The 18,489-nt window shown below is 42.6% G+C and overlaps 1 protein-coding gene across 3 annotated transcripts in view; it reads right to left on the bottom strand.

Moving 5' to 3' along the window:
• The window catches only part of BMAL2 (basic helix-loop-helix ARNT like 2), an 89,792-nt gene extending 71,707 nt beyond the window's left edge, over positions 1 to 18,085 (bottom strand). For all 3 annotated transcript variants that reach the window (XM_032159897.2, XM_032159895.2, XM_032159896.2), the window contains exon 1: positions 17,818 to 18,085. In XM_032159897.2, the coding sequence (XP_032015788.1) occupies positions 17,818 to 17,848 (31 nt within the window). In that variant the 5' untranslated portion in view covers positions 17,849 to 18,085. The remainder of the gene's footprint in view (positions 1 to 17,817) is intronic.
• Positions 18,086 to 18,489: the final 404 nt, after the last annotated feature.

Genomic DNA, 18,489 nt, shown 5'->3' with positions numbered 1-18,489 from the left:
TGTAATCCCAGCAACACAGGAGGCTGAGGCAAGAGAATCACTTGAACCTGGGAGGAGGAGGTTGCAGTGAGCTGAGACTGAGCCACTGCACTTCAGCCTGGGCAACAGAGCAAGACCCTGTCTCTGAAAAAAAAAAGAAAAAAGAAAAAAGAAATACACTAAAAATTTTCTTGTGTTATTCACAACCTTGGGCATTTCTTTGAAAGGATAAATTTATATCACTATTCCAAGAGCCATGTACACAGCCCTTCTTGTTTTCTAAACCAAAGAACAACTATGGACAGCTGATGCTATGAACTTTGTGTTGCTAAAGATACGAGACCATGTTGAGCCACTTCTGTGGAACATCTTCATGTTTTTTCAAACAGTCGGGACAGGGAGTTTCTAATCAAATGCAAGATCCCAGGCTGACCCTTGTCCTGTACTGTGGAAGAGAGATCTCCTGGCAAAAGTATTTAGGGGACTTAAGAAAAAGCCTTCCACAAGCATCACCTGCCTACAGACGATTCCCTTTGTGGGCGAGGGATAACTATACTCATTTTCGAAAGTGGCAGCCACATGGCTTTGATCACCTACATTCCATACCCGATAACTGATTGAAAGCATTAGTTAGTGCTGTGTTTAATGCTTTAGAAAAAAACTATGGCATCAAAGAGTCTATAACGGGTTGTTGTTGGAGGCAAGGAACAGCCTCATAGTCTGCTAAAGACACCTGCTTTTTCAAAGGGGTGACTAAATAGACTTTGACAACCTATACCAATTTCTGAGGACTCTTCTAAAGGAAGAACTTCCTAACTATGTGAACTTCATAAAATATCCACTGGTCAGGAGGCCTAGCTCAAGCTCAGGTGCAAGCCCCTGCCACAATGAAAACACTGTCCCACACCCAACATGAGGAGCTCGCCACCTCTGCTGACCATGGACTGAATGGCAAGAAGGCAGCACCAGGCACGGCAAGAGCATTTTTGTCCAGCTGTTCCCCTAACTTACTGTATGTGACTTTAGGTAACATTTACCCTCTCTGTGGTCATTTCCTCATCTGTAATATAGAAGTTATAATAAAGACCAGAGTTACCTCATAGAGTGTTTATAAGAAAACACTGAGATAAATGTTGAAGGATTTTGGAATCTCTGAACTTATGTTGGGCAGATATTCAGTAGTACATTAATTACTTGCCTGAGTTGAGTATAGTGAGCTTATGGCCAGGTATGAGATCCAAACAGACACTAGTGTGCATTTCCATCCTCATATAAATGGTCAGACTGAAGGGTGTAAATATTAAAGCTGACTGAGGTCTGAGTCAAATTAAAGGGAAGAACTGCTATGAAGCAAGATTAAATCAGAACTATAATGCCAGATAATTCAGATTTCCACACGAAACTCCTCATATAATTACTGAAATATAAATTTTTCCTTCCTCTTCTGAAGCCAATATGAAACCATCAATGACACAAGCACATGATTCAAAATTGTAATCACTGCTGTGAATTAAAAGTAGTATGCTTGAGAATATTCAATATGCAAACTATTAACGATTTAATTATCGTACAACAGGTTTGGTTATTTTGTTCTATTGCTTTAAACCCAACTGTGGGCCCCACTGAGTTTAAGATGACATGAAATATGAAATGCGAGGCATCCCCATCAGCCTCATCCCATGCTACTCTCACTCCTAACCCAGGCAATGGCCTCAGTGCACTGCATGATGCTGCCCAGTCATATCAGGTTCCCCCATGACTCTGCTTCTCCTTGCCTGGAATTCCCTGTTCTCAAACCAGGTTTACTCAGTTTATACTTACCTGTCAAAACAAAGTCAGATGTTATCTCCCACAAGAAGCCCTCTCTACCCACTGTTCCCCAACGTCAAAATCTGCCACCCTACTGGGGCCCCTCAGACATTATATAGCAGCACTTTGTAATGGATGCCATCATTGAGCTCATCCCGCTTCACTTAATTCTCTTTTTACTAATTGGTTTTCCTCACCAGGCACAGCTCCTTGAGGGCAGGAACCATGTGTTTTTATTCCTAGCTTAACACAATCCCTGACACACTGCCCACACTCAATAACTGAGGAAATGATGGATTATGCAATAATTTGTATTAAATCAATTCTATAACTATTCAGAAAAAGTTAAATCGCTATTTCTTCCTATTTACTGTCATGAATTTGTGATGGATAAATGAGCTAAATGTAAAGAAATAAAACCATAAAAGTATAAGAAATATATATATATGTATATATGTATACATATATATATATATGTGAAAAGTCTTATAATCTTAAAGTGAGGAGTGGTTTTTGAAGTCTAAAAAGTGGCTTTAGGTAAGTTAAGCCGCATCTGCACCGCTTTATTATGTTGTCAATTAAGATTAAAAAAAAAATGTTACCTTTTTTTTCTGTTAAGTTTAATCTTCTTTGGTATCACTCTATCAATTTTGCTATCACCCTATCAATATCTTTCTGGATTCAGATTATATCTATCTCCTCCCTAAGCCTCCCCAAAGTATGCCATGTGCAAAAGTGACCACAAGATCATCACTATCTTCAAACCAAGCGACTGGCTATCATGTTGAATGAAAAAGAGAGAACAGCAGGGAATTTATTCACTACAGCCATATTCAACATAGGCAAAGTGAGAGCCCAAGGCAGAGTTATAGGGGAAAGTAAAAGGTTGACACCACACGAGGGAAGAGATATGAATGGTTAGAATGGACTCAGGCAATCACTTGGCAGGTGGGAAGACTGAACTAATCTGGATTGGGGTAAATAGTCTGGGAGTAAAACCGTAAACAATGCCAAGGTGTCAGAGAGCCCCAGGGATTATGCTGTGCTAGCCTCACCATTTAAAATGAGCCACAGGGAATCTGGTTACCTGATTATGACATGTCTGTCAGACCAGTAAGGATGGGCCAGGGACTCTCCCAGGATTGCTCAATGCAACAGTACCTATATTTTAGAGCATGTTTAAGATGTGGATTTGCTTGTATTGCTCATACTGGACTATGTACCAAAGATGGCCTTAAAATCGGCAGGTGTCCTGGATCTCTTGCACAGTACATACTAAGGTTGATTCTTCCTAGCTGATCCTAAGGGCATGGCACTCGGGATAAAACACAAACCAACTGCACGGGTGTGCACATCACAAGAATAATGTTTATGTTTTAACCTTAGAATATATTCAAACCAGTTTTCCAGTTTGCAGTACAACCTGGTTGAAAGGATATAATTTTTTTTAAAAAAAGCTAGCCTATTCCCCTATATGGATGGCCACCTGGTGAGTGGTACTTGTCAGCTGTGGTCCTACAATGTCCTACAGATCAATTAGTAAATATTCCTCAAGAACCTACTGTGAACAAGATGCTGAGCTCAGGGCTGGAGATATGATGGTGACAAAAGAGACTAATCCTTCATGGAACTCAAAAATCTAACAGATCCTCCTGTGTATCCTGAAGTTCTACCAGGTATTAATCAAAGGCTTTGAATGCCTCTGGTGGTATGGGCAAATGAAGGAGAAGGCCAAAATTATTGAGAAATAAGATCATTTATGCATATTAGTGAAGAAAATGCAGCGTGTAATCTTGAAGTTTTTATGTACATAAAATAGCCGTATCACTTCCCTGTGTGACATTCAATGCCAAAGATGTTGGGTTTATCTCGTGCTTGACTACTGTACTAAGCTACTCTTAGTCCACTTAGTGTTGCTATAACAGAATATCTGAGACTAGGTAATTTATCAATAAAAAGGGTTTATTTGGCTCATGATTCTAATAGTGGGAAAGTTCAAGATGGGATATCTGCTTCTGGTGAGGGCCTCAGGCTGCCTCCACTCAAGGTGTAAGGTAAAGGGGAGCCAGAGTGTGCGGAGATCACATGGGGAGAGTGAAAGCAAGAGGGCAGGGTGCACCAGGTTCCTTTTAACAACCAGCTTTAACAAACAATTAAACAGAGTGGGAACTCATTTACCCTCAAGGAAGGACGTTAACCTATTCATGAAGGATCCACCCCAAGACCCAAATACCTCCCATTAGGCCCCACCTCCAACACTGGAGATCAAACTTTGACATGAGGTTTGGAGGGGGCAAACACCCAAACCATCTCAACTACACACCTATGGTTTTGAATTTTAAGAGTCTTAAAGTATATCTTCAAAAACCGTGACATCAACTGGGAGCCACGGTCTGACAGCAGACTATGGGAAGAGAATGCCTTCTCCAGCATTGGTGGACAACAGCCACATAGGAAAAGTGAGAATCATGGCAAAGGGTGGGAGTAACACTTTAAAAACAAAGGTTTGGGCCGGGCATGGTGGCTCATGCCTGTAATCCTAGCACTTTGGGAGGCCAAGGTGGGTGGATCACCTGAGGTCAGGAGTTCGAGACCAGCCTGGCCAACATGGTGAAACCCCATCTCTACTAAAAATACAAAAATTAGCCGGGCATGGTGGCATGCGCACCTGTAGTCCCAGCTACTCAGGAGGCTGACACAGGAGAATCGCTTGAACCTGGGAGGCAGAGGTTGCAGTGAGCTGAGATCGTGCCACTGCACTCCAGGCGACAGAGTGAGACTCCGCTCAAAACAAACAAACAAACAAAAAACGAAGGTTTAATCAACACATTCATGAGATAAGATAAAGTGGGAATAAGTAGGAAGGTAAATCAAAGTTTATAAGACAGAAAGATCAGAAACATGGCAGGGAGATTAGTATGAGTTGGATTCGGACAAGCAGTTCAGAATAAGGACAAAAACAGTTACCAAGTCCAGTAGACTAAAATGGTTCCCAAGTTCACTCATTTGTTCACACATTGTCTCTCGTCTGATGGAACAGAAAAGTGAAAGGTTTTTTGGCTAATTTTTTAATCTATTATTTGATTCAACTATAATTATTCCCTTTTAAATATTTGCTTCAATATGGAAAAATAAACTAGTCTTGCTCTTAAAGATAAAAATTAATAAAAAACATTTGGAGAAAATCCTAAAAACATACCTGGTTTTCTTACTTTGCAAAAAAAGATTAATAGAAGGGAAAAAGAACAAAACAAATTATCAGCCAGATGTGGTGGCTCATGCCTATAATCCCAGCACTTTTGGAAAGCCCAGATGGGCAGATAGCTTGAGGCCAGGAGTTGGAGACCCGCCTGGGCAACATGACAAAATCCAGTTTCTACCAAAAAAAAAAAAAAAGAAAGAAAAAGTACAAAAATTAGCTGGGCATGGTGGCATGCGTCTGTGACACCAGCTACTCCAGAGGCAGAGGATAACACAGGAGAATCACTTGAGCCCAAGGCGAGGAGGCTGCAGTGAACCGTGATCATACCATCGCACTCTAGCCTGGGCAACAGAGTAAACCCTGTCTCAATAAAATAAACAAACAAACAAAAAAAGAAATTATCTTGTCCAATTTACTCATCTTAAAGCTGAGAAAACTTAGGCTCCGAGTGGTGAAATAATATGCCCAGCTATGTTTTACATCTCAGTTTAAATAAAAGAAAAACAACAGAACTTAAAACAGTTCTCATGCATGTCCCATCCTCAATTACTGCAGAAACTGAAAAGGAACGAAAGACACCTAGAATGAATTTCAATGCCACTGCAGAATGCAGCCCTCCCCAGCACCACCTTTTAGCAAGTGAGCAGGGGGCATTTTTGGAGGGAAGCAGTTGCAGTTTGCGTCAATTGAGGAAATCTATAAACATAGTGTACCTGGATTTCAAAAAGACATTTTTCAAAGCTGGAGAGTAGTGGGCTACATTTTAAGACTTTCATGATAGCCTTGAGAAAAAAAATGGGGATGGATTAAAAGAGTTTGAGGCAGAAATACTAGTTAGGAAGCCATCCACTGCCATGAACAGGAATGACCAAGAGAGTGATGAAAATGAGGACGACGTCACCACTGTAGGTGGGACCACGGCTGCAGCTGCTGACATCCCCACCACTGCTGCAAATAATATCATCTTTTACTGAATCCTGACACGCCAGGCACCATATGCTTTACATATTTTATACAATCCTCACAGGTCTATGGTGTTTACTATCCCCATTTAGCATGTGAGAAAACCAAGGCTCAGAGAAATAAAGCAACTTCGCTATGTCATTTTTGCTACACTACAATCCTCAGTTATTCTGTCAAACAGTTGTCTAGGTGTTGTTGTGAAGATATTTTGTAGATGTGATTAAAGCCCATGATCAGTTGACCTCAAGTGAGGGAGATTATCCTACATAATCTGGGTAGGCCTGATTTAATCAGTTGAATGGTCTTAAAAGCAGAGCGGAGTCTTCCTTGAGGAGAAAGAAACTCCACCAGTGAACAGCAGGGTCCGCCTGTGCTGGAGTTCAGCCTGCCTTTACTGACAACCTGCTCTGTGGGTTTCGGCCTTGCCTAACCAGCCCCACAGTTGCATAAACCAATCCCTTGCAATTAATCTCTTAATATATATCTCCTATTGGTTCTGCTCCTCTGGTTGAACCTTGACTAATACACATGCCAAACATCACACAATCACTAGGTGAAAGACCTCAGATGCTCTCAAAGTAGGCCAGTATTCCACCCTCCCTCCCAGAAGATCAGTTTTAGACATCAGCACTCCATAGAAATGGAACCACATCCAAATGCCTTGCAGACACTAAAGGAATGCAATCTAGGGCAAGGTTAAAAGCTCTGAAGGCCACTCTGCCTGGGTTCAAGCCCTAGTTCTGACACCTTAATCTTAGGCAATGTACTTAAATTCTCTATGCCTCAGTTTCCTCATCTGAAACATGGATTAACAATAGTACTCACCTCATAAGTTGCTCGGGATCTAATGAATTATACCATGCAAAGCATTTAGAACACCTAGCACATAGTAAATACTCAATAAAGATTAAGAATTTTAACTGTTTAACAGAACCAAAAAGAGAATTATAGAAGCTGAGCTTTTGAAACAGGGCAAAGAGGGAGGAGAAACACTCATCATGACTATAAGGAAACTGGAGTCAAGGGAAACCACTCATCTGTGATGCAGAATGTAATCAGAGTGATATAAGCACTGAAGAATGCTTCCCTGACTATGACCATTCCAGAAAAGGCCAGCATTTCATAGGCATTATACCTAATCCAGGGATGGGCAAAAGCAGGAAACCACAGTTCATCAGCATTTCAGTTCTATATCAACACACAAAAGTCCCCTAACTTGTTCTAGGCCTGACTGATACGAAAGAAGAATGCAGGGTTTAACATTTTCAACATCAGCAGGTTTTTCCAAAGGCACAAAAATGTATTTAGATTTGGATGGTCTACACCGAGATCATTGTTATATACTGGAAAATACAGCTCAACAAAATATAATTCCTGCAGGTTATGAGCAAATAGTAGACACAATGTAGGCCATTGTCATGATTCACATTAGTCAGGCATGTTGGATATGCCAAATTCTACACAAAGACTATAAAAGATACATGATTCCCGACAACTCAAGCCACAAGATGAGACACCTTCCATTTAACTTTGGGGAAAAAATGCATCAGTGTTCATAAATATATCTGTATATCTTTTCACTGAATGGCAATTATTCTAGAAAAAAGGAAAGAGCGTTTTTTTTAAAAAGGGAAGCAGGACACTGCAACAAGCAAATGTTAAAGTTTTACAAATACAGTATAGATGTTAAATACAGTGTTTAAACCGATATAGACTTTAAAAGCAATAAAACCGAAAGTGATATTTATGGCTTTAATACGATCTAGGCATAACATGCCCTACGAACAATGGTGATCATAATCTAAATTTGCTTCCATGTGCTTCCTAGAGAAATAGCTAGAGAAAATTATTTCTAAACCTTTTGCTAAATAATTTGCTCTGGATGCCTCCTAAACTTTGAGGTGTGAATTCAACATCCCTCTAAGATCAGGCTGTTTTGCTTATGACCACATACCCCAGAGGTAGCTATGATTATTGTTGAAAGGAAGTGATAAGCCAAAAGTGCTAGCATTTCAAGTTGAAAACTAAAGAAAAAGAGAATTGTCCTAAAGAAGCCACTAGCACCATGATGCATGGAAAATTGGATTTAGTCTCCCTCTTCTAGGTCAGAGTGGTTGCCTCGGTGACTTGTTATAGAAGAGATGGCCTACCTTCAATGCAATATTGTTTGCTTCCATGGTAGTGTAAGCACAGCCTATCTTTGGGTGCCATGTAACCTCAAAGAGAAAATTTAATTCTCCAACCAGGGAGCTGGTACGTGTTCAAGGAAAGAAGACAGAGATGGAGACTGTGTTCATTGTTTCATCAAAACTTTTCTCTAGATCTTTAACAAAACAATTATTAGTCTTGATAATCTTCTATTCCTTTTAACATCTATTGATAATGCACTCTGTCAAGTATTCAATCAATTTCAATCCCATCTACTGTATGGATGGTATAGATTCAATCTACAGTTCAGATGTATACTGATCTATCTCTTAAAATCTGCACTTCTATAAAATACACTTATAGCTTAAGTACTCTATTGGCACAATAACATATTCTCCCTATATTCTCTGCTTCTAAATAAAAGAGATGATGTATTTTGATATATAGAGTTTTTGTTTACCAGTAACTTCTAAGCCAGAGTTCCTCTGCATTGTAACTGAATTAAAATAAGAACAATTGGCTGGGTGCAGTGGCTCATGCCTGTAATCCCAGTACTTTGGGAGACCAAGGTGCGCAGATCACTTGAGGCTAGGAGTTCGAGACCAGCCTGACCATCATGATGGAACCACGTCTCTACTAAAAAAATACAAAATTAGCTGGCTGTGGTGGTGCACACCTGTGGTCCCAGATATTCAGGAGGCTGAGGCATGAGAATTGCTTGAACCCAGGAGGTGGAGGTTGCAGTGAGCCAAGATCACACCACTGCACTTTGGCCTGGGCGACAGAGTGAGATTCTGTCTCAAAAATAAAAAAATAAATAAATAAAAACAAACAAAACATCTCCTGACGTCACCACACTTAGCTGTTGCCATGAGTGCTCTTTTCATATTAGGAGTATGTTCTGACACAGGGCACTGGATTTCTTATTGTTTAAAAACCTTCATTAAGTGTTTGTATTGGAAATCAAGGCTGAGGGTCTTCAGCTTTGTCCCATGGAACTGCACAGGAAAAGTCTGTTTAAGTGCTCCAGGTTCTTTTCTGCGAGCATATCTGGAGCACATACCCACATCAAGGGCACAGAGTGATGGGGATGGTAGAACAACATAGGTCATTATGCTGAATAAATGTACAAAGTGCAGATACCTGCTTCCCAATAGGCTGTCACAGAAATAAATGAAATAGTACTTATGCTTTTCAGAAGAATGTGAAGTATATTTAAAGAGATAAGTAGCTGCCCTAACCAAATCCAGCAGCACGTCAAAAAGCTTATCCACCATGATCAAATAGGCTTTATCTATGGGGAGCAAGTTTGGTTCAACATACGCAAATCAATAAATATGACTCATTGTATAAACAGAACTAGAGACAAAAACCACGTGATTATCTCAACAGATGCAGAAAAGGTTTTTGATAAAATTCAACACCTTTTGATGTTAAAAACCCTCAACAAAATAGGTATTAAAGGAACATACCTCAAAATAATAAGAGCCATCTACAACAAACCCACAGCCAACATCATACCATCATACTGAATGAGCAAAACTGGCAGCATTCCCCTTGAAAACTGGCACAAGACAAGGATGTCCTCTCTTACCACTCCTATTCAACATAGTATTAGAAGTCCTCGCCAGAGCAGTCAGTCAAGAGGAAGAAATAAGGGCATTCAAGTAAGAAGAAAGGAAGTCAAACTATCCCTTTTTGCAGATGACATGATTCTATATCTAGAAAACCCTAGAGTCTTAGGCCAAAAGCACCTTAAGCCGATACATAATTTCAGCAAAGTCTCAGGATACAAAATCAATGTGCAAAAATCACTAGCATTCCAATACACAAACAACAGTCAAGCTGAGAGCCAAATCAGGAATGCGGTCCCACTTATAACCACCACAAAAAGAATAAAATATATAGGAATACAGTTAACAGGGAGGGGAAAGATCTCTACAATGAGAATGACAAAACACTGCTCAAAGAAATCAGAGATGACACAAGCAAATGGAAAAACATTCCATGCTCATGGATAGGAAGAATCAATACTGTTAAGATGGACTATATATTACCCAAAGCAGTTTATAGTTTCAATACTATTCCTATCAAACTACCAACGACATTCTTCACGGAACCAGAAGAAACTATTTTAAAATGCATATGGAACCAAAAAAAAGCCCGAATAGCCAAGGCAATCCTAAGCAAAAAGAACAAAGCTGGAAGTACCACCATTGCCTAACTTCAAACTATACTACAAAGCAACAGTAACCAAAAAGCATGGGAGGGGTACAAAAACAGACACAGACTATTGGAACAGAATAGAGAGCTCAGAAATAAGGCCACACACCTACAGCCATGTGATCTTCGACAAAGCTGACAAAAACAAGCAACCAGGAAAGGACTCCCTATTCAATAAATGGTGCTGGGATAACTGGCCAGCCATATGCAAAAGACTGAAACTGAACCCCTTCCTTACGCCATGTACAAAAGCCAACTCAAGATGGATTCAAGACTTAAATGTAAAATCCAAAACCATAAAAACCCAAAAGATAGCCTAGGAAATACCATTCTGGACATAGGAAGAGGCAAAGATTTCATTATGCAAGCCACCAAAAGCAATTGTGCCAAAAGCAAAAATTGACAAATGGGATCTAATTAAACCAAAGAGCTTCTGCACAGCAAAGGAAACTATCAACAGAGTGAACAGACAACCTACAGAATGGGAGAAAACTTTCTGCAAATTACACATCTGACAAAGATCTAATATCCAGCATCTATCAGAAACTTAAATTTACAAGGAAAAAACAAACAACTCCATTAAAACATGGGCAAAGGACATGAAAAGACACTTTTCAAAAGACATACATGTGGCCAACAAGCATATTAAAAAAAAAAAAGCTCAACATCACTGATTATTAGAGAAGTGCAAATCAAAACCACAATCAGATTACCACCTCATACCAGTCAGAATGGCTATTATGGCGGCATGCACCTGTAGTTCCAGCTGCTGGGGAGGCTGAGGCAGGAGAATGGCGTGAACCCGGGAGGCAGAGCTTGCAGTGAGCTGAGATCGCACCAGTGCACTCCAGCCTGGGTGACACAGCGAGACTCCGTCTCAAAAAAAAAAAAAAAGGTCGAAAAGTAACAGATACTGGTGAGACCGCAGAGAAAAGAGAATGCTAATACACTGTTGGTGGGAGTGTAAATTAGTTCAACCATTGTGGAAAGCAGTGTGGCGATTCCTCAAAGAGCTAAAAACAGAACTACTATTCAATTCAGCAATCTGATTACTGTGTATATATCCAAAGGAATATAAATTGTTCTATTATAAAGATGCATGCATATTTCATTGCAGCACTATTCACAACAGCAAAGACATGGAATCAACCTAGGTTCCCATAAACGGTAGACTAGAAAAAGAAAATGTGGTAAATATACACCATGGAATATTATGCAGCCATAAAAAAGAATGAGATCATGTCCTTTGCAGGAACATGGATGGAACTGGAGGCCATTATCCTTAGCAAACTAACACAGGACCAGAAAACCAAATACCACATTTCTCACTTATAAGCGGGAGCTAAATGATGAGAACACATGGGCAACAGAGGGAACCAACACACACTGAGGCCTATTGGAAGGTGGAAGGTTGGAGGAGGGAGAGGATCAGAAAAAATAACTAATGGGTACTAGGCTTAATACTTGGATGATGAAATAACCTGTACAACAAACCCCAGTGACACGAGTTTACCCATATAACAAACCTGCACATGTACCCTTGAACTTAAAAGTTAAAAAAAAAACAAGATAGTAGTAGTTCCCTTTTCAGGAAAGAAAAGAGGATGAAGGAGAGAAGGGGCCCAGATAACTTGGAGTGAAGACTAAGACCTAAGAGTCAACCACCTGGCAGGAACCAGGAATCGGTGAGCTTTCCGGCTTTCTTACTGATCAGAAATATGCCATAATTTGCCTTTCAAGGTGATTGAAAAGTTCTGTTGCCTGCCAGGAACCAAAAAGAAGATGCATGTATCTTTCCTTTTCTAGAGTAGGAAAATCACCTACGTGTGAGACAGGCTGCCTGTGTTCACTGTCCACGCCTCATCACAGACCTCGGAGGGGAAGCCCAATAGAAAATGATGAAACCTTTTGGTGGGCCAGTTCTTTCTTTTTCAGTTTTCCTATCCAAAGCCAAAGGATACTAACATCAGTTCTTCTATGCATGTCACTGGTGATTTTCCATTTCCATGCCTACTCTGTTCCCTGAAGACCCCCTCCCAAACCTTTTTTTTTTTTTTTTTTTTGGCTGCCTCTCCAAGAGTTGTCTTTTCCATCGATACTAAAATTAGCCCCTTCTCTGAAAGCCTTCTGTGGTTCCCTCTTTCATGAACTAGATATAATTTCTCCCAGCTGTGGGGAAGGAGGCTAACTCCTAACAGTTAGCCCATATATTGTACCATGTTCCTACCTTATATTACAAATATTTTGGCTGCATTTCTTACCCAGTCTAATACATTTTGTAAGCTCTTTAACCCCTTCTCCTGCTTTATCCACTTCTGCTTCTCTGTTTGCCTAGTAAATAGTGCAAATTTAATGGGTCCTTTAAGAATGAACTAACCCTTTCCACACCTTAAGCAAACTATTCTTCATTCAAAATCTGCAAGCCTTTATTAAGCACTTAATAGATGCAAGAAATTGGAGATTATAAAGCTGAGTAAGAACCAATTCTGGCCTCCTGGGAATGTGCAACTTAAGGGTGGAGCTAAGAAACCAAATAACTTGTGGCAAACAGGCACAAGTGTTATCACAGGCACAAAAAAACTACAGTGTGAAAATAGGAGGGGGAATAATTTCAATTTGGGTGACAAGGAGGTTCTGGGAAGGTTGCATGAGGAAAAGGGGAAAATCATTTGTTGAAGGTCAGAGTTCATTAAACAGTTTGTAATCATTATCTCATTTAATTCCCAAAACAACCTTCCAAGTTAGGTATTTTTACCCCTATTTTACAGATAAGGAAATTGGGGCTCAGAGAAGTTTTAAAATTTGACCAAGTTTACACAGCTGACAAGTCATGAAACCAGAAATCACAAGCCCAGTGGCCTCGTTCCAAAGCTTATACTGATTTCCCCACACCAGTTCTCCTCCCCGTTCCAAAGCTTATACTGATTCCCACACCAGTTCTCCTCCCAGTTCCAAAGCTTATACTGATTTCCCCACACCAGTTCTCCTCCTTGTTCCAAAGCTTATACTGATTTCCCCACACCAGTTCTCCTCCTCCACACATACAAAAAAAGTGACATGTGCGCTCAGCCTTCAAGCTTGATTGGTTAAGATTCTCCAGGCCCATCTAGAGGGAGGGCAGGGGTATTCTAGGAACAGCCAACAGCCTGAGGAAAGGCCTGGAGGTGGGAAAGTGTACATTATATTGGGGAAAGGCAGGTCCCTTCACATAACTGAGTATAGGACATACCAGAGGGGCAAAGGTGGAGGCACTTTGGTCCAGAAGAGTAGTAGATGATTCTCTACTTTCCCTGTGATATGCTTGAAAAATATGACAAAGTACATTTCTAATCTACTTAAAAATGTATGAAATGTTGTAAGTACAACATTTTGAATGTCTTGGAAGTTACTGTTTTATCACAATAGTCTTAACCTTCAATTCTAAATATCGTTTAATGCAAAGCATAGAGTGGAAGAATGATTCTCTTTACATTTCCTTTTCCTTTAGACTTCTTTGTTTTTAATCTCGCTGTAATGGTACCATCTAGAGATTTAAACCACAAGATTAAAGACTAGAGAAATGAAATACAAATAATTTAGCTACATAAATGTCAAATTTCCTATCATGCCAACCATTTAAGTATTTTCAGGTGAGAATGTTAACACTGTATAACTGAACTGATTTTAAGAAGTTTGAAAGAAGTTTAAAATACTCTTTTTTTTTTTTTTTTTTTGAGACAGTCTCACTCTGTCACCCAGGCTGGAGTGCAGCAGCACGATCTTGACTCACTACAACCTCTGCCTCCCAGGTTCAAGTGATTCTCCCACCTCAGCCTCCTGAGTAGCTGGGATTACAGGCACGCACCACCAACACCGGACTAATTTTTGTATTTTTTAGTAGAGACAGGGTTTCACCATGTTGGCCAGGCTGGTCTCGAACTCCTGAACTCAAGTGATCCACCTGCCATAGCCTCCCAAAGTGCTGGGATTACAGGCGTGAGCCACCACGCCCGGCCAGGTTTAAAAATATTTTAAGTTAAAAAATTGGGTGGGTAAATGGGATATTATAGCCTAGTGTGATACAATATAAATAGTATGTGTCAGGGACCAGTAAGTGTGACAGCACCTGAGTAACAGAAGGAAACAGGGTGGGGCAGGGCATGCATAGCCAAGTATTGCATAAATTATCAGTAAATATCTAGAAATACTACACCCTACTACAGAGAACATATCTCACCTGCAGTCCCAGCTCCAATAAGGGCTTACACTGAAGGCTCTTAGCTCCCACTGGCTCCTGCCACTGGGAAGGGGTGAGGCACTGGGCAAGGCAGGGGCTACAGAGGGCTGGGATGCTGAGAACCAGGGGAGCCACTACAGGTAGTAAACTTGCAAAATCCAGGGCAGGAAATCACTGTCTCACAGAACAGGCAGAGGTCTCAGGTGCCCTTACCTTCTGTAGGGCACATGGCACACTCTGAGGCCCCTGATAATGCTTGTGACCATGATGATGCTGACTAGTGACCCAGATCCCAAGCACCCGAGTAACTCAGTTGTCAGGGCAGAGAAGTGGAGGTCTTCAATGAAATGAGACAACTGAGACTAGGGCTACTAGAATGAATTGTTATTTGCTCATTTATGATTTCCTGAACATGACACAAAGGGAGACTTCAAAAGGATGCTACCTCAATGTTCACAGCACAGAACATCATGATTTTTAGAACTAGGGAGTCATTTCACAAGGACAAAGTAAACTGAAATCATTGTATTATCCTACTGATATTTTGGCTTTCCCTATATATTTTAAACGTTAGTTTTTGTTTTTCCTGAAGTCAAACTTTGATGGAGTGGCAGTCCCTCCCCTCCTCCCCTTCTCCTTCCTTCACTCTCTCCTTCCTCCTCCTTTCCCCTCTCCTCCTCTCTTTACTTCACACCTCCCCTCTTTCCTTCTCCCTCCTCTCACTCTTTCTCTCTTTCCTTCTCTATTTTCCTCCCCCTTAAATATGTGAAAAGTAATTAGCCCATCCTGGTTTATCTTGAGTAATGCATTTCTGGCTGAAATTTTGCCCAAGGATCCATGCCAGGAACAGGGGCTTATACAAAATTGATTGGGACATGACGTTTGATTTCTGACTCACAAAATGAATTTAAACCACTGTAATTACAGAACTACACGTAAAAGAATCGGATCTTACACTGTCGCAGGTGAAAACATGAGCTGGTAAGAAAACAGAAGGTGAGAAAGCTGGCCCACAGAGGCCTCGACCCCAGACCATCTCTGGCAGTCAGTCTTGGAAATGTGCTGCTCCCCAGGACTGCCCTCTTCCTAACTCCAAGGATTCTGGAATCATTTATTAGGAGGACACCCAGTCACTTGGCAGCATGCTCAATTTCGGTGTTTACCATCTAAAACTGATGGGGTGGGGAAACCCATAGTTTGGCTTACACTGTTAAAAAAACAAAAAAAAACCCTTAGGGCTAGTTTTGTAGATGGCCACCAATTGGCCCAGAGGCCTGTTTTTGTTTTCCCTCTGGGAGTAGGGAGAAATAGTAAAAATATATATACATTTTTTTCCTCCTAGAGCTTTCCGTTGAGAGTTTTTTTACCACTCTTTAGATAAGCAGGTGTCTGGAAGTGAGCACACTTGCTCATTAGCACCACCAAGTCAGATGGGAAAGAAAAGAAAGCAGCATGGGCGACAGCCATGGATTTTAACTCTAGTTCTGTCATGTCCTGGCTGTATAACTGTGGGCCAGCCTCGGTTCTCTCATCTGTGAAATGGAGATAACATCTACCTCACAAGGCTGTTGTGAGACTAACAGAAGCACCCCTGTGAAATGTCGGTGACATTTTAGGTACTCATACCTGCAGGCTCTCCCAGCCCCCACAGAAACACTGCTACCCTTAACTAGGAAAATTTAATTTTTTTATTCCCAGCTTTACATTTGGTATGCAAAGAGCAATAAACTATTAATATAAAACAGTTAGGTAAACAGCATTAAACTTTAAAAGCTTGTAAGTTCGTAAGACTTATCTGGGGAATTAGTAGGTGCATTTTCACTTTCTTTCAGTTTGGCCAATTTTAACTCACAAGGGACAACACTTTCTTAATGGACGAGACAGGACTCACCAATTTCACAAAGCAAATTGGAGTTGTAAATTAATAACTACATTAAGCTAATGTTTTATGAAGCACTTACTATTTCCTAAGTATTGGGCTAAGCATTTTATTTGCACTCATATCTCGTTTATTCCTAACAATCCTATAAGGCAGACTGCATAGTTATCTCCATTTTACAGATGGGGGAACTTAGACTAAGAGATTTCAAATAACCTGGGTGACACAGACAGTAAAGGCAGAGCTCAGTCACCAGACGGAGCAGAAAGGGTGTCACAGCTTATAAACACCACATGTGCCATCTTCTATTTTCAACAAAGGGTTTACCTAAGACTACGAATATTCAAATGATCGAATTTCCGAAATCGCCCCATGATGTAAATTCCCACAATTATATTAGAATTTCGAAAGCCACCTCCTCTCATTGCCTTCTTTCAGAGAAGAATCTAAAACTCTATCACCTTATTCCAAAAGGAAAGGGGAGACTTAACTGCTTCCCTGAACTTCTCTGCCAGTCTTCCTTTAGTTATTTCTGTTTTCCTGCCTCTCATTTGTCTTAAACAACAGCTATTTTGTATTCATTCCGTAACTGTGAGCAGTGGTCCCAAAGGCCCCGTTGTAAGGAACTACAGAATACTGCCAGTGAATACTAGCGAGAAGGAAAAAGCACCGCAAACTTCCAACTCCATTCACAAAAATACCTCAGAAATACATAATCGAACAAGCTAACTCCACTGACGGCTTTCCTGAAGCTGCAGTGGTGAAAGACACGAGTCGCCTGTCGCTTACGGAGGGCTGTCGCGGAGCGGGCTGCGGTCCCGGAGTGTGGCCCCACGTCCACGCGCACCTGCCCACCTGCGCGCTCCACCGCGGGGCAGCGGTTCAAGCCGGGAAGCCGCGAGTATTATCAGCTCAGAGGGGAGGGGTTCGCAGGACCCGGGCTCCGTCCACGGCTGCTGACAATTGGTTTACACAAAAGAAAAGAAGAAATATAGGAAGTCCCCGCAGCAGTGCATGCCATGCCGACGCCGAGGCGGGCGCCTAGCGGTGGGTGGAGGCGGATGCTCCCAGCGCCGGGTGCAAGGTCCCCCACTGGCTCCCTTTAGCCAATGCGCCCGGCCCGGGACCAAGACACGGCGTCCTGAGGGCCGGCGGCGACCCCAGCTCCCCTCCCCACGTCCCGCTCCCCAGGAGGACGCGCCGGACGCCGCGCCGCACCTGTGCCCCACGGGGCGGCCTCGTCCCAGCGCCCCTCGGAGGCGATGCCCGGCGCGAGGGGACAGGCGCGAGCGCTTCCCTCGGGGCAGCGGGGGCAGACCTGGCGTCGCGGGGACTCCCCCAGGGCGTCAGACGCCGCGCGCCCACCTGGGGCCGCCGCCTAGCCACCGGCAACCTCACCTCCCGCCGCAGCCTCCTCTTCCGCCGCCATCGCAGGAGCCACTTGGTCGGCTCCGCAGCCCCGCGGCTGGCAGCATGGAGGAGCCCCGGGCCCGCCCTGCCCCGGCCCAGGCGGCGGCTCTGGAGCGGGGAAGCGGGGACTGGCGGGCCCTGGCGGGTGCCGCGGCGGCCGCCACCGCAGCCCGTAGGCGCGCAGCGGACGCCGCCCCGCAGCCCGGCCGGCCGCAGCTACTGAGCATGCGGACTGGAGCCAGCCGCCCGCTGCTCTGGGCGCCGCGGGGCTCCCCGGCGGGAAGGAGACCCGGGCCAAGGGCGGAGTCGCTGCGGACACCGCCCAGCCGAGCCCTCCCGCGAGCGGCAAAGCACTAAAAGGCCAGTTGAGTCCTAGCAACCACCCTATTGAAAACAAGCTTCCATGCTCATAGTAAGCTTTGTCCCAGCATTCCGAAGATTGCAGTTGTAGACCCTCGGGGCAAAGGTAAAGGGTGAATGAAGATAATTGCACGGTGGGTTAGCGGAGGGCACAGGGCTTGGGTTGGGGAGGAGGGTGCTGGACGAGAGACTCTGCTCTTTTCTGCTTAAGGAAGGGCTTAGCTGCAGAGAGGAGAGTGTAAATGACAGAGAGAGGGTTCCGAGGAAGCCGTTTTGCCTCCTGGAACGGTTAGGTAAATC

This window comes from Hylobates moloch, unplaced genomic scaffold, assembly GCF_009828535.3.
Source record: "Hylobates moloch isolate HMO894 unplaced genomic scaffold, HMol_V3 SCAFFOLD_8, whole genome shotgun sequence".
Classification (NCBI taxonomy): domain Eukaryota; kingdom Metazoa; phylum Chordata; class Mammalia; order Primates; family Hylobatidae; genus Hylobates; species Hylobates moloch.
This window is presented reverse-complemented; position numbering and strand designations above follow the sequence as displayed.